This window comes from Aquarana catesbeiana, linkage group LG12, assembly GCF_042186555.1.
Source record: "Aquarana catesbeiana isolate 2022-GZ linkage group LG12, ASM4218655v1, whole genome shotgun sequence".
NCBI classification, from domain to species: Eukaryota; Metazoa; Chordata; class Amphibia; order Anura; family Ranidae; genus Aquarana; species Aquarana catesbeiana.
In genome coordinates this window covers 76,666,173-76,689,289 of record NC_133335.1, presented here as the reverse complement: position 1 = coordinate 76,689,289, position 23,117 = coordinate 76,666,173, and the positions used below count along the sequence as shown (strand labels likewise).

Sequence of the window (23,117 nt, the reverse complement as noted above, 5' to 3'; positions counted from 1 at the left end):
GAAGAATCAAACATGCGGGAACCAAATTTTCCTCCAAGGCTATCATTTTCCAGAACTGCAACCTACCTGGGGTGCCCAGTAGTACAAGGTGTTCAGTGCTTAGAGACATGACTTAGGTAAGGAAGCCTGAAACCCGACCACCACTGAACAAGACACACAAGCTGAAACATCAAGAATGGGCCAAGAAATATCAGAAGGCAGATTTTTCAAAGGTTTTATGGACTGATGAGATGAGAGTGACTCTTGATGGACCAGATGGATGAGCCTGTGGCTGGATCAGTAATGGGCACAGAGCTGCACTTTGACTCAGACACCAGCAACGTGGAGGTGAGATATTGGTATGGGCTGGTATTATTAAAGAGGCGCTAGTTGGACCTTTTCGGTTGAAGATGGACTCAAAATCAACTCCCAGCCCTACTGCCAGTTTTTAGAAGACACTTTCTTTAAGCACTGGTACAGGAATAAGTTTGCATCTTTCAAGAAGACCATGATATTTATGCAGGACAATGCTCCATCGCATGCATCAAAGTACTCCATTGTGTGGCTAGCCAGTAAAGGCATTAACAATGAAAGAATAATAATAATGACATGGCACCCTTCCTCACCTGGCCTAAACCCTATTGAGAACTTGTGGGCCCTTCTTAAATGGGTGATCTATGGTGACGGAAAACCGTACACCCCTCTGAACAGTGTCTGGGAGGCTGTGGTTGCTACTGCACCAAAAGTTGATCATCAAGAAACTGACCGACTCCATGAATGAAAGGCTTATGACTGTTATTGAAAAGGGTGGCTGTATTGGTCACTGATTTTTTTTTTTTTTTTTAAATGTCAGAAATGTTTATTTATAAAATTGAGTTGTTTACTAGTCTCACTTTAACCAGTTCTGGACCGCCCTACGCAAATATACTGTGGCAGGGCGGCCCTCATGCACGAAATAACATACCTGTACGTGATCTCGTGCACGGGGTCTGGAGCATGCATGAGTGACCTGATCCGGGTGTGATTGGACACAGCGGGAGCCAATTAGCGAGTCCAGTGGTACCCAGCGATCATTCTAAAGGAGATGCAGAACGGCGGTCTGCCTATGTAAACAAGGCAGATCACCGTTCTGCCAGAGGGGAAAACGGAGATCTTGCGTTTCTTCTAAGCATCCACCACATGGTTAGAAAGCACCCCCTAGGAACACACTTAACCCTTTGATCGCCCCTGTTGTTAACCCCTTACCTGCCATGCAGTGTCATTAGTACAGTGCATTTTTTAGCAATGATCACTGTAATAATGTTAATGATCCCCAAAAAGTGTCGCTTAGTGTCAGATTTGTCCGCTGCAATTTCACAGTCTCACTGAAAAGCGCTGATGGCCGCCATTACTAGTAAAAAAAAAAAAAAAAAATTATAATATATGTATAATAAATATATATATATATATATATATATATATATATATATATATATATATATATATATATATATATATATATATATATATATATATATATATATATATATATATATATATATATATATATATATATATATATATATATAATTATTATATATAAATTTTTTTTTTTTAAATGCCATAAAAATATCCCATAGTTTGTGGACGCTATAACTTTTGCGCAAACCAATATGCACTTATTGGGATTTTTTTTTTACCAAAAATATGTAGCAGAATACATATTGGCCTAAACGTATGAAGAAATTCAATGTTTACATTTTTTTTATTGGGTATGTTTTATAGCAGAAAGTAAAAAATCGTTTTTTTTTTTCAAAATTGTCGCTCTTTTTTTGTTTATAGCGCAAAAAATAAACACCGCAGAGGTGATCAAATACCACCAAAAGAAAACTATTTGTAGGGGGGGGTGGACATTTTATTTGGGTACAGTTTTGCATGACTGCGCAATTGTCAGTTAAAGTAACGCAGTGCCGGATCGCAGAAAATGGCCTGGTCATAAAGGGGGTGAAGTGGTTAACAGATGAAAACAAGGCAGATGGGAAAAATTTTCGTTTTTCATTTACTTGCATAATAATTGTGCACACAGATAATTCTTCTAAGAAAGCCAAAACCTCACTTTTAAATATTCAGGTTTATTAACATTTTGGATTGACAGAGAGCACTGTTTATTAAGGAAATGAATCCTCAAAAATACAACTTGCCTGATAATTGTGCACGCAGTGTAGTTGTGGTGATATGTACAGTTTTACTAACACATGTCAAAGTTTCAAAGTTGAACTTAGGCATTTAGATTTGTTTTACCCTTAGGCGCAAAGGGGCATCCGACGCTCCCAAAAGCGATAGACACTTACTACATTTTGAGCACTGATCAATTTACTAAATATGCGGGACAGCAAGTATTTACTAATTTATATATTTTCTGTTTGCATGGAGTAATTCAGAAACTTTGATCTGATGGCAAAATCCCTTTAAGTGGGTGCTAAATCCTTCCCTTTGGGTGCCATTTGTGGAATTTAAAAAAAAAACATTGTACGCATTCCACAAATATTCATGAATGGCAACACATATGCAAATGTAATCCTATCTCCTATTACAACAGGCAGAAAACCTTGATAAATATAAAAATAGTGAACTTTAATAAGTGCACGCAAGAACATAAAAATGCAATAGATGAGTCTTCAGGACTGCATTTCTACTGTTTATCCTGAATCACTTGATCTCCAAACTATAGCAGGGCACCCTATACCAACCCCCTCCCCATACACACCCTTCTTGGATAAGACTAGTTAAAGTCAAGACATAACAGAAATATGTTTTAGGGCGTGGCCCTTCATTAGGCAGAACTGAGAACGAGCCACACCCTGAAACACTGCACGCTTCTGTCATGCCGTGACTTTGCAATAAATGCCATAATCTGTGAAAATGGTTGAACTCTAGATGGTCTCTTGTTTTCAGGTAACCCTTTTCCATGACAGGTACATAAATGATACACCTTTAAGAAATCAGTGGAAGTTTTGTGCAAAGACTAGCCAAAGCCTGGTTGGACCGTAGTCAACGAAGTCACTGCTGGCTATTAATATGCCTCCAGGAATCACCAAAATCCTGACTCTGCCCACCATATAGTCAGGCCTATTAGTTACTGAATTCGCCTTTCACATATAGAAAATTCAAACGGGAGAGAACTTGACTACCTTGATAAGCTTAAAGATAAGACAACAGAATTGTTCACGGATGCGATGGTTTTGCAAACGTTTCAAGCTTTGAGTTCCGCTGCTTGGATCCCAGAGAGGTAGAAGCAGGCCATTGTTTCATTTAACAGCAATCACCCATCAATGAAACACCCCTTGCAAGCAGATATAGCCTTTTAATGCTATTTATTCTCTTTTTCCACAATTAATTGTCCATTACATTTATAGTCAGACTCTTCTGCATTTACTGGCCCATCTTCCCATTTCTTGCTCTATTACTACACCACAGTATGTGCTAGAGGCAATTGTCTATCTACAAATAAATTAATACATAAAATAACCTAATCCATTGGCGCTCAACTTCACTAATCACGGCCTACTAAACAGTGCATATTTTGCCCAATATCAGGTGAGGGCACAACTGCATTAGTTAGTATAGCAAATCTTACACCTACAAGTCTGAAAAGAACTAAAAATACATGTAATTTTTTTTGGTTCATACATTTTGTATATGGGAATCCATGTGCGTTGACGCAGATGCATTGTGTAGGTAGCCTGTTTATTTTATTTTTTTAGAGAGCTCCCTATGCATTTTAATGCAAGAAGATAATGCACCTGCACTATTTTTTTGACAACTGTGTGGTGAATATGAATATTTGTTACTGTATATGTGTGTTGGGCTGCCAAATGCAGTACACAAAAATGCACATATACCTATGTGTTTTGCAGAACACATGGTAAAGCCTGCCTTTTATAAACAAGCAATGCAAACTATTATGTGCCCTAATATGCTGAAGTTGAGCACCACTGACCTATTCCACACTACTGTTTCTTGAATGTGGAGGATATTATTGCAGGGGTGAAAAGCCCTGTACTACTAAAGATCTTCAAGAATGGCTACTACTGCTCTCATCTGGCTCTCTCTTGGTCTTGACAGCTATCTCTGAGTTTCCCCTGTTTTCGCCTTCATGGGTCTTCATGTGCTTGGTCAGATGATCACTTCGCATGAAGACACGACTACAGGAAGGACAAGGATATTTTTTTGCCCCAGTATGGGTCTGTAGATGCCTTTGTAGCTCATCGCTTCTAGTGAATCTTTTCCCACAGAACAGCCAGTTGCAGACAAAGGGGCGATCTCCACTGTGCCAGCGCAAGTGTGCTTTCAGGTGAGATGTCTTGGCATATGCCTTTCCACAGCCGGGTATGTGGCAGTTATGCATAATTTTACGCTTTGTTACATCATTAGTGGAGCCAACTCGTTCTGCCTCTTGGCAGTTGGGGCAACGGCAAGCAGCTTGAGCAGCACTGCGTGGCATTGCTCGCCTGGCACCCTTTGGACGAGGAGAAGTATCTGAACTGGGATCAGCAGCATGAGATTCCATTGTTGCATCCATATTTCCCATTAGATGAGGTGCAGGAGTCAGCATATGTGTAGAAGGAATGCAAAGGTCAGAACCATAGCCTCCTAAAGAGGCTTGGTGGGGTGAAGGAGCTGTAAAGCCTCCTGAGCTAGGTTGCATATCCATCCAGCTGGATGCAGCATGAAGATCCCACCATGAAGGAACACCACTCTCCTCCCCAGGGCCCCCAGGGGCTGGAGGTCTCATCCAGGACTCATATGGATGAGACATCTCAAGTGGTGGGTGCAGAAATTTGGTGAATGATGTGGTTTCTGAGGAGTCTCGTCCTGCAAAAGTTTGATATGGCAGTCGCACAGAAGACAGTGATGTATATCGCTCAGAGGAATATGGTGAGTCTTGAGCAGTGTCCTCATGAAGAGGCAAACCGGAATCGGCTTCTGAAGGGATGGTATATTGTTTTAAGGGGAGTTCAGAGGTGGAGGGAGATCCAGGAGCCTCTGATGGTTGGTTTCCCAGAGAGCTACATACAGCAGTCAGCATTGCAGAGAAGGTTGTGCAGCCAAGGGTGCTCTGTAAAAATTAAAAACACAGTTATAAATAAAGTACAAGTAATAAATTCTTATTCATTTTATAAAATATATGTTATTCTCTTTCTTTCACATGAAGCAATTTATATATTTTTATCTCTTTATACAAGTGGTAGATTAATAGTAATAAAAGACTTCGGAACTATCTGTTGAATATTCTGTTCACTAGACTCCACCAAGTACATAGTTTATATTAGATCATATACTGTAAAAATCCACATGCTAAATAACTACTTTTGGGTATATGTCTTGCTAAATTTCTCAAATTCAATTATTTGGGTTTCCCTTCATCCCTTATACCCCCCCAAAAAAAACAAGGGCTGATTTTTCTAAAGTGTGAAGTGTTGTGAAGTACAGTAAAGAGAAGTGAACCCTGGGGGCCCAAGCGATCTTGAACCTTTATTTTCCTCCTATGGTGCTGTGCATTTCAAAATCATACCACTCTCTTTAGTCATGTTTACACTGGAATGTTACTCTCCACTTCTGCAATAAAAGCTCTACTTGGTTCCGGTGTGCTCTTGAATTCTTATGTTCCTCTTATGAGGTCATATGCAGCAGAATCATTTCTTTGGTTGCGTTTACACTAGAATATTACTCTCAACCTCTGCATTAAAACCCCTACTTGAGCCATGTGTGATCTTGAATCCAATACATTCCTCTAATGGTGCCATGTGCATAATAAATCATACCACCCTTCCTTTTGTCATGTTTACATTACAGTAATACCCACCACCTGTTGTGACAGTGAGGCCCTGCCACTGTGGAAATGTAGGCGAAAATGACACAGGATTCACATTAAGGCTTAAAGCAAAGTTAAAGTATATAATTTCTAAGCAAAGAAAATGTTGTTTTGGTTCGGATTCTGTAGTCCCGGATTGGGCCTGAACATGAAGGTTCTAAAGTGTGTTGGGTAGGACTTAAATCTCAAACCTGTGTCCACATTTTACTAGGTGCCTGCAGATTGTGTGTGAGTACACAGGTGCGCAGGGTCATTATATACACTCAAGCCAGAGGATAGCTCAGGAGAGGAGGCTCAGAGGTGCCCCAGCCAGGAGACAGAAGGTCTCATCCCAGCACTCAAGTGGGCTCCTATCAGGGTGTCAGGAGAACCCCTATCAAGAGACCAGGAGTGGGCTATGCAGCAGGGCTCTGTGACTAAAGGCTAAGCAAGCCAAGTGAACCAGGAGAGCTGGACAATACAATCAGAGGGACTGGTAAGAAGAGCAGCGGTGCTGCTGACAAGGGAGCCAGGTGGCTCTGTATTTTTCGATGACTAATCATGTTAATGTGGAAGAATCCCTGCATGGGCAACTGATGTTTATGTGAACTTTCTATTTTGTTCAATAAAATTGGGCTGCCATGCTCTAAAAGAAAGTTTGGACTGGCGAAAAAAACATTGGAAAAAGCATCTGCCAAATGGAGTATAATCACCCCGATACCACACTGTGCATTTAAACTCCTACTGCATACTTTCGAAACCTTATGTTCCTCATATAGTTGTGCGTGTAGCAGAATCGTACCAACTTCCTTGGCCGTATTTACACTAAAATATTACTCCTCACCTCAGCATTAAACCCCTACTTAGTCCCCGTGTGCTCTAAACCCTTTTGTTTCTCCTATGGTGCTGTGTAGAAGAATCATACCACCTTCCTTTTGTAGTGTTCACACGAGAAAATTACGCCTCGCATCTCCATTAAAACACCTACTTGGGCTATGTGTGCTCTTGAACCCTTATGTTCTTTCTATGGTGCTGTGTGTAGCAAAATCATACCACCTTCATTTGGTCGTGTTTACACTAGAATATTACGCTGCACCCCTGCATTAAACCCCTGCTTAATCCTTGTGTGCTCTTGATCCCTTATTTCTCCTATGCTGCTCTGTGTAGGAGAATCATACCACCTTCCTTTGGTCGTGTTTACACTAGTATATTACTCTCCACCTCTGCATTAAACCCTTACCTGGTTCCTGGGTGCTCTTGAATCCTTAGGTTTCTCCTATGGTGCTGTCTGTGGCAGAATAATACCACCTTATTTTGGTTTTATTTAGAATAATACTCCAAAGCTCTTCATTAAAACCCTACTTGGGCTATGTGTGATCTTTCTTTCTATTACTCCTATGATAAAAAAAATCCCCTTAGAGAGAGAGTACAACATTGGGGGGCAGTGTTAGCCAGCACTACAGAAGAAAAAGATTTGGGGGTGCTTATTTCAGATGATTGCAAAATGAGCAGTGTGACCGGGCAGTGAGGAAAGCGAATAGAATGCTTAACTAGAGGGATCACCAGGAGGAGGAAGGAGGTGGTCCCGATTCCTCTATATAGATTTTTAAATCACTAGAGGAATCACCAGCAGGAGGAAGGAGGTCCTGATTGCTCTATATAGATCTTTAGTGAGACCTCATTTAGAATACTGTGTCCAGTTCTGGAGACCTCACTTACACATCAAGGGGGTGAATACGGTTCAGGAAGGCTGGATTTTTCAATATGAAACCAAAATCAAGAACACAGGGACATGACCTCAAACTAGAGGAAAGTTAAAAACGAATCTTTGAAAGTATTATTTTACGGAAAGATGATTGGAATAAACTACCAACAGAGGTAGTGAGACAGTCAACAGTAAATGGCTTTAAACATGCTTGGGATAAACATAGATCTATGCAAAAAAAGGAGAAAGGCTGGTGCCATGGAAGTCAGCTAGAAACATTGTTTTATTATTAAAAATAGAAAAGCCGCGCATTAGACTGATATATGCATAAATAAATTAATAAAAAATGAATCTGTGAAAAAATGTATGAAAAAGTTCCTTTGTGATATAGAGCTAATAAAAATCCAGCTGCAAGAAAGGAAATCCAAATACTCCTCGACTATCCAATGGTTATAACTTAATTGAATGAAACAATTCAGGCTGGATTCACACCTATGCATTTTTAGTGCTTTTTGCATTTTGCAGATTTGCACCACATAACGTGTTCCATAGCAAACCATGTTAGATGGACTGTAGTGCAAATCCGCAAAATGCAAAAAGCACTAAAAATGCATAGGTGTGAATCCAGCCTAAAAGTCCCAACTGATGAATGGCATGCTTACCAGATGGCAAGCCAAGTCGAGCAGATGGCTTAAACCCAGCCTAGGCCTTTGAGAAACCGATCAGTGGAATTTGGCAATTTTCACTCGTGAGATTGGCGTGGATTCACAAAAAATTCAACCCAAAAAAATATAAAGCAACAGCGTGATACTGACATATAACTTGGTAATAAAAAGAAAAAGGTGGCACTCACAAAGTGAGAGAATCATATAAACACCCAGTGCTTGGAAACAGTAGATAACACACGAAGGACCTCTTAAATATTGGCAAAAATTTAGTGCAAATCATGCGGGTATGTGGATCAACTTCCAGTGAAAAGGATAGTAAATACACCAGCACCACACAGAGGGTCTGCTTACCAGATGATATATATAACAAATGTGGATAATATATCGGTCAACCGAATGCCTATCCATGAAGGGGTTAATGCGTGCAGCAAACCGCATAAAGAGCCTGCTTACCAGATGTCAGACTTCGGGTGAGCAAAATGACACAGCCAGAGGAAACGACCAACTTAATGTAAAGAGCGGTGTAGATCCATCATAGCAGACATGTCAGGGGCTCCACAATACACGAGTGAAAATTGCCAAATTCCACTGTGATCGGTTTCTCAAAGGCCTAGGCTGGGTTTAAGCCATCTGCTCGACTTGGCTTGCCATCTGGTAAGCATGCCATTCATCAGTTGGGACTTTAATCAGTCTAATGCGCGGCTTTTCTATTTTTATTTGTCTTTTGGTGTACCCCACTAATAGCCGCTGCTTCACTTTATTGGTCCCTAGCGCAGTTTTTCTTTTTTCTTATTGTTTTATTATTGCATGTGAACAACAGTCAAAAAGAAAGCATAGATCTATATTTAGACAAGGTTAATGGAAAAAAAAAATGGGCAGACTCGGTGGACTACTCAGTCTTTTTCTGCCGTTACTTTTCTATGTTTTTATGGTGCTGTGCGTAGCAGAATCATACCGCCTTCCATTAGTCGTGTTTATACTAGAATATTACGCTCCACCTCTATGTAAACCCTTATTTTGCTTCTCTGGCTGTTTGTGTGCTAGAATCACTGCTTCTCTCTGATGCTGTGGACTCTAGAATTTCCACTTGAGATCCCTCAACTTTCGTTTTATAGGCACCTGAACTTTTTCCATTTTTTTCAGATGTCTATTTGTTTTTTACTTTTCCGTATGGGATGCATTTCATTCTTCACTTTCTATGCTAAACATGCTGCCATGAAATTCAATCATTCTAAAAGCGCCTGTTGCTATAAATCGAGGAACCGATACTTGCAGGCTGTAAACTGCCAGACTTGCAGCCCACGTCACCCACCCTGATTAGATGTTTTCAAACACAGAGGAAATGTAAATATAGTTTATCTTTCATTTCTAAATATCCCAGGAGCCAGCAACTGTAATAAAGGGCTGCAGGATGCAAATTACAGTAATTATTGTCTGAGCTCCAACTAGATGTGGAGGCTGACAGAGACCCCAAGGATATTAGGGTCAGAAAGTCTGGGGAACAGAGAATTAACCCGTGCACTGCCAAAAAGTCTCGTATGTAAAGACTTGGCTTTGTAATCTTGTGAGTGTGTATACTATATATTGTAAGTATTGTATATATCTTCTACAATGCGCACATGCATACCTCCTAAAAAAGTGGTTTTATTACAGGAATGTGTGGGTTAACCACTTCTGGACCGCCCAACAGAGATATACTGCAGCAGGGTGGCCCTCCTGCGCGAAATCATGTACCTGTACATGATTTTGTGCACTGGGTCTGGGGCATGCGCAGGCGTGCCGCCAGCTGCCTGCTCCCGCTGTGATTGGACAAAGCGGGAGCCAATCAGCGGGTCCAATGGACCCGATGTGCGCCGGCACCTTGCGTTCATTCTGAGGAGATGCAGAACTATGTAAGCAAGGCAGATCACTGTTCTGTGAGAAGGCAAGATGGAGATCTTGTGTTCCTGCTAACCCCTTCCCTGCCAGTGTCATTAGTACAGTGACAGTGCGTTTTTTTAACACTGATCACTGTATTGGTTTTACTGGTCCCCCAAAAATGTCACTTAGTGTAAGATTTGTCCGCAAAAAACAAAACCATTCCATAAATATATCCCATAGACGCTATCATTTTTGCATAAACCAATTAATATATGCTTGTTGGGATTTTTTTTTACCAAAAACATGTAGCAGAATACATATTGGACTAAATTGATGAATAAATTAGATTTTACATTTTTTTTAATTGTGTATGTTTTATAGCATAAAGTAAAAATTTTTTCTTTTTTTTCAAAATTGTCGGTATTTTTTTTTTTTGTTTATAGCGCAAAAAATAAAGGACCGCAGGAGGTGATCAAATACCACCAAAAGAAAGCTTTATTTGTGGGGGGGGAGAGAAATACATTTTATTTGGGTTATTTTGCAATATGGCATTGCCATAATGCAATGCCATATCGCAAAAAATGGCTTGGTCATGAAAGGGGTAAACCTTTCAGAGCTGAAGTGGTTAAAATAGCAGTACTGCACATGGCAACCAAATTCTATTTATATTTCTGGACAACAATTCACAAATGATTGATTTGGCTAACAGAGTTTTCTAAACAAAAAAAACAAGTGGTTGAAAATTATCGGTATAATCATACACAGATCTTTACACACACACTATATTATATATATATATTTTTTATAAATATAAGACGCTTGAGAGGGCATATGATAGCTATCGATATACAAATACTGTACTGGTGACCCTAACATAGGGAACAAACTTTTCAGTAAAAAGGAATTTAAAAAGACTTCCGGACATTCACTAAAATTAGAAGAGAATTGGTTTAACCTTAAGCTGCGTAGAGGGTTCTTTACTGTCAGAGTGGAATGTGGAATTCTCTTCCACAGGCAGTGGTATCAGCGGGGAGCATCGATAGTGTAAAACAAAAAACTATTAGATGGGCACCTTAATGATCACAACATAAGGGGTATATTATGTACTAGTGACATAAACACACTCATCATAGGTTGAACTGAATGGACTGGTGTCTTTTCAACCTCACCAACTATGTAACAGGTCTTCTTTACAGAGAGATCTGGGGTCTATAAATCCCCAGATCTCTCCTCTAAGCTGGAAAGCCTGAGATAAAAAAAAAAAAGAAAAAGAAGGGGGAGTCATAGAGATGGCCAGGAACCATCTGGTCCTCGGGCAGATCTATAGTAAAATGGCCGCCGGCAGCCAATCAATTCTCTGTCTTGCCCATAGCACAGGCGAGCTGGTAGAAGCACCGAAGGGCAGCGGAAGGGGGGGGCGCACTACGATTGTTTTTACACGAGACGGAATCGCTAGCAGAAAAAAAAAATTATATCTGAATGATGCCTGCAGATACAAGCATCATTCAGATTTAACCACTTAAAGTCCAGGAGGTCAATTGACCTAACTGTCAATTGATCCATCTAAGGAGAAGTTAACCACTTCCGGACCAACCACCGTGGATATACGTCACTACTTTGCCTTTAAATACCAAGGTTATGGCATAACCCCGGTATTTTTTTTAAACAGCGGGCGGTCCGCTTTAACATAAAAGTGGTCTCAGCGGCGGATTCGCTGCAAGATCACTTTTATGGGCGACGGGAGAGGTTCCCCCCCTTCCGCCACATCCTGGTGGTCTCTGCCGCCTACCGGACCCATGGGTAGCGGTGGAAACCATCCGAACCCCGGGATGGATGGGCAGGAAGTCGAGTGAGGGCAAGATGGCCCCCACTATATGCCCTTAGAGGACCGGAGCGACGTCAAATGTCACTTCTGCCCAACGGACTTAAAAGATGATTTTTTTTTTTTAAATTGTTTAAGTGTAAAATGTTAGATCAGAGGTCTTTTTTTCTCACATTAAAGAGGCCCTGTCCTGCTTATTTCTATTACAAGGGAGGTTTAATTTTTTTTTTTTAAGGAGAGTGTAAAAATAAAAACTAAAAAGTAAACGAAATAAAAAAATTTAACGTGCCCACTTCCTCCAAGCTTGCATGCAGTAAACGGTGTTCAAACCACACATGTGAGGTATCAATGCAATTGTTAGAGTGAGAGCAATAATTGAAGCCCAAGACCTCCTCTGTAAACTGGTAACTTATGGAGATTTTTAAGTACCAAAGTTTGTCGTCATTCCACAAGCGGGCGCAATTTTGAAACATGTTATGCTGAGTAAACTGATACCTAACATTATTTTTCACAATATAGAAAAAAATTGAGCCAACTTTACTGTTTTCTTTTTTAATTCAAATTTTTTTTATTTTTTCAAAAGAAATTGCATTTGTAAGACTGCTGTGCAAATATGGTTTACAAAGTATTGCAACGATCTCCATTTTATTCTCTAAGGTGTCTGAAAAAAAAAAAAATTATAATATATATTTATAATATAAAATATATATATATATATATATATATATATATATATATATATATATATATATATATATATATATATATATATATATATATTTGTATTTTTCTTTATATTATATATATTTTGGGGTTCTAAGTAATTTTCTAGCAAAAAAAAAAATGTAACTTGTAAAAACAAGTTTGAAAAATAGGCCTGGTCCTTTGGATCATGGGGTTGGGTTTATTTTATTTTTGAGCAGGAGCTCCTCTAATGATTGATTAAAAAAAAAAATCCATTTGTAGTTATATAGTACAATAAAGGAGGGGCAGAAGCCCAATGGGACAGCTTGAAGCTATGAATATTTCTCCTACTGCTTGGAAACAACTGAAAAGTGTAGCTTTAATGATAGTAACTCATTTTGTGGGAGTGTCAGGATGTGAAGGGAATGCGATTGGAATTCCACACTTGATATATCTCTACTTTATTAATACAGACATCAATGAAAGGATGAAAACAGTCTGCTATTTATCTGTCAGGGATGCAGCTTTCCTCTGCAATTTACTGCATTCTTATCCAAGTACTAGATAGAAGTAAAATAATTTATCATGCAAGATTCAACAGACCAAGGCACAAATGTGGAACATCCCAATGTAGAAATCAGTGCATTTTGACACATAAAAAAAGCTTGCCCAGATATAAGTTGGCCATACACTAGTAGATTTTCATACAAAAACTGTATGAAAATTTTTAGGAACATTTACACAAAAATTCTCAGTATATTCAGTGACTTGATGATTGTCACTCAAAAGGACTTTAAAAATGTGCTTGCTTTTAATATTTGATTCTGGAATGAATGGAATGAATGAAAACTACATTCTCTGTTAGACATGTGTTCACTCAAGAAACATTTTTCCATCCTGCTGCTTCAATTTTTCTCATCACTTCAGTTTGACCAGTCTGACGATTAGACAATTGAATGAACATTCATACAAAACTTTACTACTGTATGGCCAGCTTTAGTCCCACTTTTCCACGTTTGGTAGAACTGTCTCGGTGATCAGACTATTATGTACACTCATTTACCATCTTATTTTGACCTTATTGGGTCACCCCATCTCAATAGATTCTTGAGAAAAAAACTTTGCTCAGTAAAAAGTCTTTTACTTGCATTAAATGCGGGATACATTTGTGTCAAAAATAATTTGATGCCCTGCAGATTTTGTAAGTTTGCCCACTTACAAAGAAATGAAGGGTCTATAATTTTTATCATAGCTATATTTTAAATGATAGAGACAGAATATCAACCAGAGAAAAAAAAAAAAACACATGATACAAACGTTATAAATGGAGTTACAGTTCAGTGTTTAAAATAAGTATTTGATGCCCTACCAACCAACAATAATTCTGGCTCCCACAGACTGACTACAGTATGTGCTCATATGGTACACAGATTAGTCCTGTCAATTTAAGAAGGTGCTCCTAACGACAACTCGTTATGTGTATAAAAAGGACACCTGTCCACAGAATCTCTTTTTTCCATTCAAACCTCACCATCATGGCCAAGACCAAAGAGCTGTCAAAGGATGTCAGGGACAAGATTGTAGATCTGCACAAGGCTGAAATGGTCTACAAGACCATCAGTAAGAAGCTTGGTGAGAAGGAGGCAGCTGTTGGAGAGATTTTTCACAAATGGATGAAATACAAAATAACCATTGTTCTCGGTCTAGAGCTCCATACAAGATTTTGCCTCATGTGATAAGAATGATGAGAAAAGTGAGGGTAGAGAACTACACGAGGAGGAGCTTGTAAATGATCTCAAGACAGTTGGGACCACAGTCACAAGAAAAAAAATTGGTAACACAATACACCAACAAAGAAATTATCAGTCTAGAATTTTAATGGTAGGTTTATTTTAACAGTGAGACAGAACAAAAACATTCAAAAAAAGTTAAATTGATTTGCATTTTAACGAGTGAAATAAGTAGTTGATCCCCCATAAACCAGCAATATTTCTGGCTCCCAGGTGTCTTCTATACAGGTAATGAGCTGAGATTAAAAGCAGTCTCTTTAAAAAGGGAGTGCTGCTAATCTCAGCTTGTTACCCGTATAAAAGACACCTGTCCACAGAAGCAATTGATCAGATTCCAATCTCTCCTCCATGGCCAAGACCAAAGAGCTGTTCAAGGAGGTCAGGGACAAGATTGTAGACCTACACAGGGCCTGAATGGGCTACAAGACTAATCGCCAAGCAGCTTGGTGAGAGGGTGACAACAGTTTGTGCAATTATTTGCAAATGGAAGAAATACAAAATAACTGTTAATCTCCCTCGGTCTGGGGCTCCATGCAGGATCTCACCTCGTGGAGTTTCAATGATCATGGGAACGGTGAGCAATCAGCCCAGAACTAAACGGGAGAAACTTGTCCATGATCTCAAGACCGCTGGGACCATAGTCGCCAAGAAAACAATTGGCAACACAATACGCTGCCATGGATGGAAATCCTGCAGCACCTGCAAGGTCCCCCTCAAGAAGGCACATGTACAGGCCTGTTTGAAGTTTGCGAATGAACATCTAAATGATTCAGAGAAGGATTGGGACAAAGGGCTGTGGTCAGATGAAACCAAAATTAAGCTCTTTGGCATTAACTCGACTCGCCGTGTTTGGAGAAAGAAAAATGCTGACTACGACCCTAAGAACACCATCCCTACAGTCAAGCATGGAGGTGGAAACATTATGATTTGGGGCTGTTTCTCTGCTTAAGGTATAGGCTGACCTTGCCGCATTGAGGGGCCAATGGACGGGGCCATGTATTGTAAAATCTTTGAGAACTTTCTTCCCTGAGCCAGAACACTGAAGATGGGTCGTGGATGGGTCTTCCAGCATGACAATGACCCAAAACATACAGCCAAGGCAACAAAGGAGTGGCTCAAGAAGAAGCACATTAAGGTCATGGGGTGGCCTAGCCAGACCTTAATCCTATAGAAAATTTATGGGAGGGAGCTGAAACTTGGAGTTGCCAAGAGACAGCCAAGAAACCTTAAGGGTTTAGAAAAGATCTGTAAAGAGTAGACCAAAATCCCTCCTGAGATGTGCAAACCTGGTAACCAACTACAAGAAACGTCTTACCTGAACAAAAGTCCTGTGTACACCAATGTATGGTTTATGAAAAACTAACCACAATTTAAAAAGAAAGAATTATCCAATTTCATTAAAAAAAAAACAAAAAACACACAAACACACTTGAGATCCATGGATCATCCACTTTCTTCCTGCACACATTGACTGCTGCCTACTTGAGACTTCTTGACTCTTCTACTCCTCTTGACTTCTTCTACTCCTCTTCTTTTCTCCTCTCCCCTTGTAAGGGACTTTATCAGATTTTTTTTTATTTTATGTTCCCATCTCCATGCAGCAAATCCATAACCTTGGAGTCCAAGCATTTTTTTTTAAATTTTTGCCTGCAATGTTATAGGAAATTTACCAGCATTCTCCACACATTTGCTATATTTAGAATGTAGCAAAAGCAACTAACAAATCTCTTGCTGTAAGTGGCTTTGATGTGCCATCTGAAGCTCACCATACAGCGTGGTTTTTTTTAACAATAAAGAGAATTAAGAAAAAAAAGGTGTATGGCCTTCCCAGGGCATATGTACAGGGGTCACCATTGAGACCGGGCTCCATGCTCAAGGGGGCCCGTGCAGCCCCCTCTGAATGCCTGGATAGGAGGGCAGAACTGATTCCCCCCCCCCCATGCAGCTGCTGAATGCCCGCTTCTCCTCCTCTCCCTCCTGCAGACATTCAGCAACTGTAGGAGAGAAATCAAGGACATTGGTTCCTCCACATACCACTCATCACTTCCCAGGCCTGCTGCCCCGGGCCCTGTCTGCTTCCCCCCACTCCCCCGCAGCACGGCTGGGTTTCCCCTCCCACCAGCTGCTTTTGGGGGGGGGGATCAGGATGGAGAGCGGGCGGGGTGATTTACAGTACAGGCCCCTTCCTTGTCTTAATGAATAGAGTCAGTGATCGGTACCAGTGTTTTTGTGTTTTTATTTTGTTATGCATTTATTTATAGTGGGGCGTAGTGAACTGCGCTTACTATGCCTCAGTTTATGAATGAACAGGAAGCTCTGTACAGAGCTATTCCTGTTCATTCATTCTGTGCAGCTGAGGCTACAGAGAAAGGAACTGATGAATCTGTCCTCAGTTCCTTTCTCCATCTCAAAAGTGAGACATCAGGGGTCTGTTTACACCCCTGATATTTCACCAAAGCCTACCAGTGGGAGTCCTTTAAAAAAATATGTAAAAAAGTCATAAAAAATAATGCAGCAAGGTCCCAGGCCTCCTTCGGTCTAATGGGAACCTCCAGGGCCAGAGATAGCTGACATCCTTCTTTATATGGTGAGTTGTGAGGCATGGTAGGTGCAATGTAGTTAAAGTTATTGGGCGCCATGCAGGGAAAGGCATCCAGCAAGATGCCACATCTGCATGTGCAGGGATGCTGCCTATGGCAACAGTCTTTAACAGTTCTTTCACTTCCACTACAATTGCTCCTTGTAGTTCATCAGCCCACTGAGCTTCCAGTCTCTCACTAGACCCACCGATTTACTGCCACTGAATCTCTTGAGCTCCTCCAATCTTCACGGCGGTATCTTCCTCAAGCGTCATCCCCGCTGGGTCCCTAGCTTGGCGCTCAAGATACTCCTCAAGCTTCACCCATGCTGGCCTGCTCAGTCCCTGGCTTGACACACAAGACTGCTCTGCAAGTGTCGCCTCCGCTGGCTGGGTCCCTGGCTTGATATCTGCTGAAGTTTTCCCGATTCTTCACCGTCCATGGTAATAAGGCGGATGGTCCCTTAGTGGCAACAGCTTCCCTCTACCTCCGACCACGACAGGTTCTCCGGCCGGCAGAACCGTCACTTCTGGTTGGACTGCAAGCCGAAGACCCAATCCTGCGCTGCTTTCTTGCTTCTGGATAGGCCCTCAGACAGCCCAGCAGCCAGATGTGCCCAGGATAGGCCCAAACTCCGGCCGGACAGTACAACACACATCCACCCAGACAGCCGTCCAGGTGGCACAGAACACCGATCACCTAACTCCACCCAAATATATAGGTTCTCCCAGCAGGCCAAGGGATTTAATAAAACCCCTGCCCATTGGCTGGGATACCCCAAATACCCATAATCTGACCTTGCATTGCCCTTCTCGTATCTAATGCCACCAGATACCCGGCCACCTAGCAGCAAAAGAGAGAAGTGCAGCAATTACAGACTTAGGGTAAAATCAATTGATCCCTAACAATAGTCCAAGGTAGCTATACCTGGCAGGTAAATTTAGGAGCAACCCTGCCTAAACACCAGGGTGCTACAATAAAATTGTAAAAATAAAACAAACAAAAATGTTAAAATAATCAAAAAATAAAACAAATAAAAAAACTACTGACACCAGTGGATGGAGCTACCAGGGTCACAAAAGTCGTACTGGTGACTGGGCTCAGGTGTTCCCCCACCTTTCATGGGCCTTTCATGGTTTCTTGCATCGGGGCCCTGAAGGTTCTAGCTACGTCTCTCACACATATCACTCCCACATTTGTGATGCAATACAGAGAAAATGGCAAGGCATTGACTGGACACTGCGTGTACCAGAAAAAGAAGTTACCTGTCCCATTAGTGAATAGGGACAAGCTAGGTGATAAAAAAAAAAAAAAAAAATCGATCAGCCATGACACTGCATACATAATATGTGAACCCATCATTACATAATAAGGCAAACAATATTGCAACTATAACTACATTAATACCTAGTTAAAAAAACATTTGATATTTTACAATGCTTTTAATTCAAATGCCTTTGGACAGGCAAATCAATCAGGGCAGGGGGGGGGGGAGTATGAATTAAAGCGCTGCCTGGCAACTAGGATGCCAAGAGCCTGAGGTTGGTGCATTGCCTGATGTGACCACAGGAGGGGACGGACCCAAATGGGAGTAGTCACAAGTGACAGACACAATCTGCTTGGCAATAATCTTCATCATATGCAGTGTGTGACAGCACAGTGGGCCCCATCACCCTTGAGGCTCATGTGCCTGGCACACATTGCACCCATGCAGTATATAGTTATCTCCTCAGATATAGAATGACATCTGGAATTGTCCAGGAATTCATTCAACTTAAAAAAAAAATATTAGTTATATATAATATAGTTGCAATACTTTGTAAACCATATTTGCACAGCAGTCTTACAAATGCAATTTCTTTTGAAAAAATAAAAAAAATTTGAATTAAAAAAGAAAACAGTAAAGTTGGCTCAATTTTTTTCTATATTGTGAAAGATAATGTTGGGTATCAATTTACTCAACATAATATGTCATGTTTCAAAATTGCGCCCGCTCGTGGAATGGCGATAAACTTTGGTACTTAAAAATCTCCATAAGTTACCAGTTTACAGAGGAGATCTTGGGCTTGAATTATTGCTCTCACTCCAACAATTGCATTGATACCTCACATGTGTGGTTTGAACACCGTTTACTGCACGCAAGCTTGGAGGAAGGGGGCACGTTAATTTTTTTTATTTCTTTTATTTTTTATTTTTACACTGTCCTTAAAAAAAAAAAAAAAAAACAAAAAAAAAAAAAAACCTCCCTTGTAATAGAAATAAGCAGGACGGGGCCTCTTTAATGTGAGATCTGGGGTCAAAAAAGACCTCTGATCTAACATTTTACACTTAAAAAATAATTTTTTATTTTTAAATTGTTTAAAGTCCATTGGGCAGAAGTGACATTTGACGTCGCTCCAGTCCTCTAAGGGCATATAGTGGGGGCCACCTTGCCCTCACTCGACTTCCTGCCCATCCATCCCGGGGATCGGATCGGTTCCACCGCTACCCATGGGTCCGGTAGGCGGCGGAGACCACCAGGACGCGGCGGGAGGGCGGGCACCTCTCCCGTCACCCATAAAAGTGATCTTGCAGCGAATCCGCCGCTGAGACCACTTTTATGTTAAAGCGGACTGCCCGCTGTTTAAAAAAAAATCTCCTGGAAAACATTGCACCCATGGTCATCAGATCACAGGTGCCAAGCAGGACTCCTGCAGACTTCTCAGTGTAACTATCTGCTCGTAACTTGTACGGGCAGGCACATACTCACTGACAAGAAGAAGGAATGAACTACCTAGAGCGCTCAACAGCACCATAGTAGTTCATTGAAACTACAAGCCGACAGAATGACTTAGCTGTGCGGGCGGAACCCCATACGGCCATGACAGCGGCCTGGAGAAAATGCCCGGCCGCTGTCACTAAATATGGGCGGAACATGTAACATGATCCAAAAATGTGAACTTAACCTTTAAATGATATCAATAAGGCCTCATGCACACGGGCGTTTTTACAGCTGCTTTTTTGAGCTTTTTTTCAGCTTAAAAAGGCCTGTCTATGTTAGTCTATGGCTTCATGCCCACCTAGGCGTTTGAGCTGTAAATGGCATAAGCGTTTTTAAGCTGTAAAAAAAACCCAGGACCAGTGGGTTCTGAGAGACGTTTTAAAGCTGTAAAAACACTCTAACGCTGATAAACGCTCAAAAACGTCATTCACCAACGTTTAACGTTTTTGTTCCATTGAAAAAAAAAAAAAAAAAGCATTTTGAAAAAAAAATCTAAAAAACGCTATTGCAAAAAAAAATCACTGCAAAGATACTGGCGTTTTCATAACATTATTTTAACAGCCTGTGTGCATGAGGCCTTAAGAATGAGTGAATCTGCCCAGGTTCACAAAACATTCTCAAAATTTGGAAAATTCTAACTTTTCTTTGAACCTAATTGAAATCTAAGTGGCATGAATCTTGACATTTTCATTTCTTTCTTCTTGTGAGGTTAATAAGCAAACTCAAATGACTGCTCAGTGTAATAATATGCTCAAACCATTGTGACTCCATTTTGATATGCTTTGCCATTTCAACTATGAAAGAATGCTTAGAAAAATGCTTGAACAAGCTATAATATCTATCTAGAGGTTTGTCCTTTCCTGTTCTCTGTTCTGTAGGCCATGGGCCAGGATGCACGACTTATGACTCATAACCAGTGGCCTGTTGACTCTTGTAACCTTGTGATAAATGTATTTTAGGGGGTCATTGACTTGTGTAACCATATATTTATTAAACCAATACAAAACATCATTTACTAACCACTCCTCCCTCTCATCTTTCTATTGGTATGTTGCGCCATATATAAGCTGTAATGCACCTAATAAAGGCATTTTATGAATGCACAACCTGCTTCTCGTTTCATTTGGTGTCTCCACATATCTGAGGGCCCTGTTGGTGTACCTATAAGAGTGGTCATGCAGAATACCTACTATTTCCTTTCACTCAGGTGACAACACTCAGGCTCAAAATGCATTACAATCACAAAAATCGCAACCGCAAACACTCCTGGCTCGGTGACAAAATTTGGTATATGAGCTTCTTTGGAGAGTTTTTGGAGGGGAGAGGGAGGCCCATTCAAATGTATGGCGCGGCACCAAAAACGCTCAACTAAAAAACACCGAAAAAGCTAATAAAAAATGCGCTGCAGCAGCCCTCGATGCGCTACGCTCAGGTATGAATGGAGCCTAAAGAGGACAGGAAGTATAGGGAAATCAGATTTCACTCTATCCCAAATGAAACAAAAGGTTTAGGATAGAGTTGTACCATTGTGTATTAAAAAGGGGTAATTCATTCTATGCATCAAGATAAAAAAAACCTTCTTTGTGCAGCAGCCCCCTCAGCCCCCCTAATACTTACCTGAGCCCCATCTCTATCCAGTGATGTCCACGAGTGCCCCAGCCCTCCAGGACTCTCCCTCCTGATTGGCGCTGCTGCTGTCAGACTCAGTTAGCAAATCAGGAGAGAGAGGTTGTGGGGCAAAATTGTGGCCCAGTGTCTGAATAGACACAGGGAGCTGCAGCTTGGCTCGGGTGCCCCCATAGCAAGCTGTGTGCTGTGGGGGCACTCAACAGGAGGGAGGGGCCAGGAGCTCCAAGAAGAGGAGGATCGGGGCTGCTCTGTGGAAAACCAACTGGAACAGAGCAGGTAAGTATACAGTAGTATATATTTGTTTTTTGTATAAAAGTAACACTTTGACTTTAGTACTACTTGTGTACTAAATAAATGCTTATTCATAGGGTGATCAGACCCGTGCAGCATGTAAAGCAGTTTGTTTATCTTTTTGGACTAGCTCTGCGCTGCATGCAGTCAAGTTTGACGAGTACGCATGGATGGCTGAACCGGTCAAAACTTGGCTGCATGGGTGAGTCTTTACAGCCAATGTGTATCCACTCACCCACATGTTGTATGGGGCTGAGAGACTGTATGAATGAGCACCAATAATTTTCTTACAATGTGATATGGTGCATAATGATTATAATATATTTTTAGGCAATAGAATGCTGCCACATGCCCCCTTTGCCCAATCTTGCTTTTACGAATGAGCTTGGTACTAAAGTTGGCCACACACCAGTAGAATTTAATTGAAAAATGTGTGTTTTTTAAATGGTTAGTGGGGTCAATCTGACACTCATTTTCAACCATAATGTTAAAAAACCAAAAAAAAAAAAACAACCAGCGCATGGATTCCGGCCCCTAACGCATGGATTCCAATTTTTTTTAAAAGCACATGATTAGAGCCTGAGGCTCTAATTGGCTTAAAAAAAAAGGGTGGGCTCGGGCTGCGCCCTGAACTCACCCACTTGTGTGACAATAGTGAATTAGTATTCGCTATTGTCTTCCCGATTCTCCTCCTGGGTCCCAATTGGTTGGCCGAGAGGAGAAGCACTCATATTGAAGGTGGAGGAGGAGGAGACATCACCGCCCGAGGGAAGTAGGGACATTTCCATCCGATTGCCCCATAGGAGGAAAGCGGGACCTGTCATCCACCTGCTCAGCAGGGTCAGCAGAGAGATCCCTCGCTGAGCAAGCGAATACCGCTTTGTGGAGGCACCCATGTGAAAGGGGCCCATGGCTCTGTCTGTGAGCTCAGCAGATGTTAGAAACACTCCAACTGCTGAGTTCAAAGCCTAGTAACTCAGGATCATTCATATTTGTTAGGATTTCCACTGCCCTAAACTCAGCCCACCTCTTCTCATTGAATTACACTAATCTAAACTTCCCAGAAGTTTAGAACTGCAAAATAGCAGCCAGCTTAGAGTTGTCTATCGTGATATTATCGCTTTTTTTTTTTTTTTTAGAGGGCTGGTTTACACCACAATTTTTGCATTGTGGATGCGTTTCTGCATACGCATTTTTATGCATTTTGAAGGAATTCCGGTGCATTTTACCACATTCCAGATGCACGCCATACAGAAAATTGCAACATGTTCTACTTTTGTTGACTGCATTGGAATGCACTGCCCTGGTGTGAACTTGATGCAGAATAAAAACGCACTGGACTGCATATGGTGTCATCCAGTCCTGAGTCTTTTAATCTGTTGACTATTCATTATACCGTTTTATATTTGTGACGTACGCTTATACTTGTGCTTTATGTAAATGGTGGCTTGCATTGCAAAATTTTCAGCATAGTCAAATAATAAATAAAGTCGCCTGTAAAAGTGGTTGTAAACCC

At 41.0% G+C, this 23,117-nt stretch overlaps 1 protein-coding gene across 2 annotated transcripts in view; it reads right to left on the bottom strand.

Moving 5' to 3' along the window:
• Window positions 1-1,618: 1,618 nt before the first annotated feature.
• The window catches only part of SP6 (Sp6 transcription factor), a 39,229-nt gene continuing 17,730 nt past the window's right edge, over window positions 1,619-23,117 (bottom strand). Inside the window, exon 4 of one of the 2 annotated variants that reach the window (XM_073608086.1) lies at window positions 1,619-5,077. In XM_073608086.1, the coding sequence (XP_073464187.1) occupies window positions 4,034-5,047 (1,014 nt within the window). In that variant the 5' untranslated portion in view covers window positions 5,048-5,077 and the 3' untranslated portion in view covers window positions 1,619-4,033. The remainder of the gene's footprint in view (window positions 5,078-23,117) is intronic. The other variant, XM_073608085.1, reaches the window with a different exon arrangement.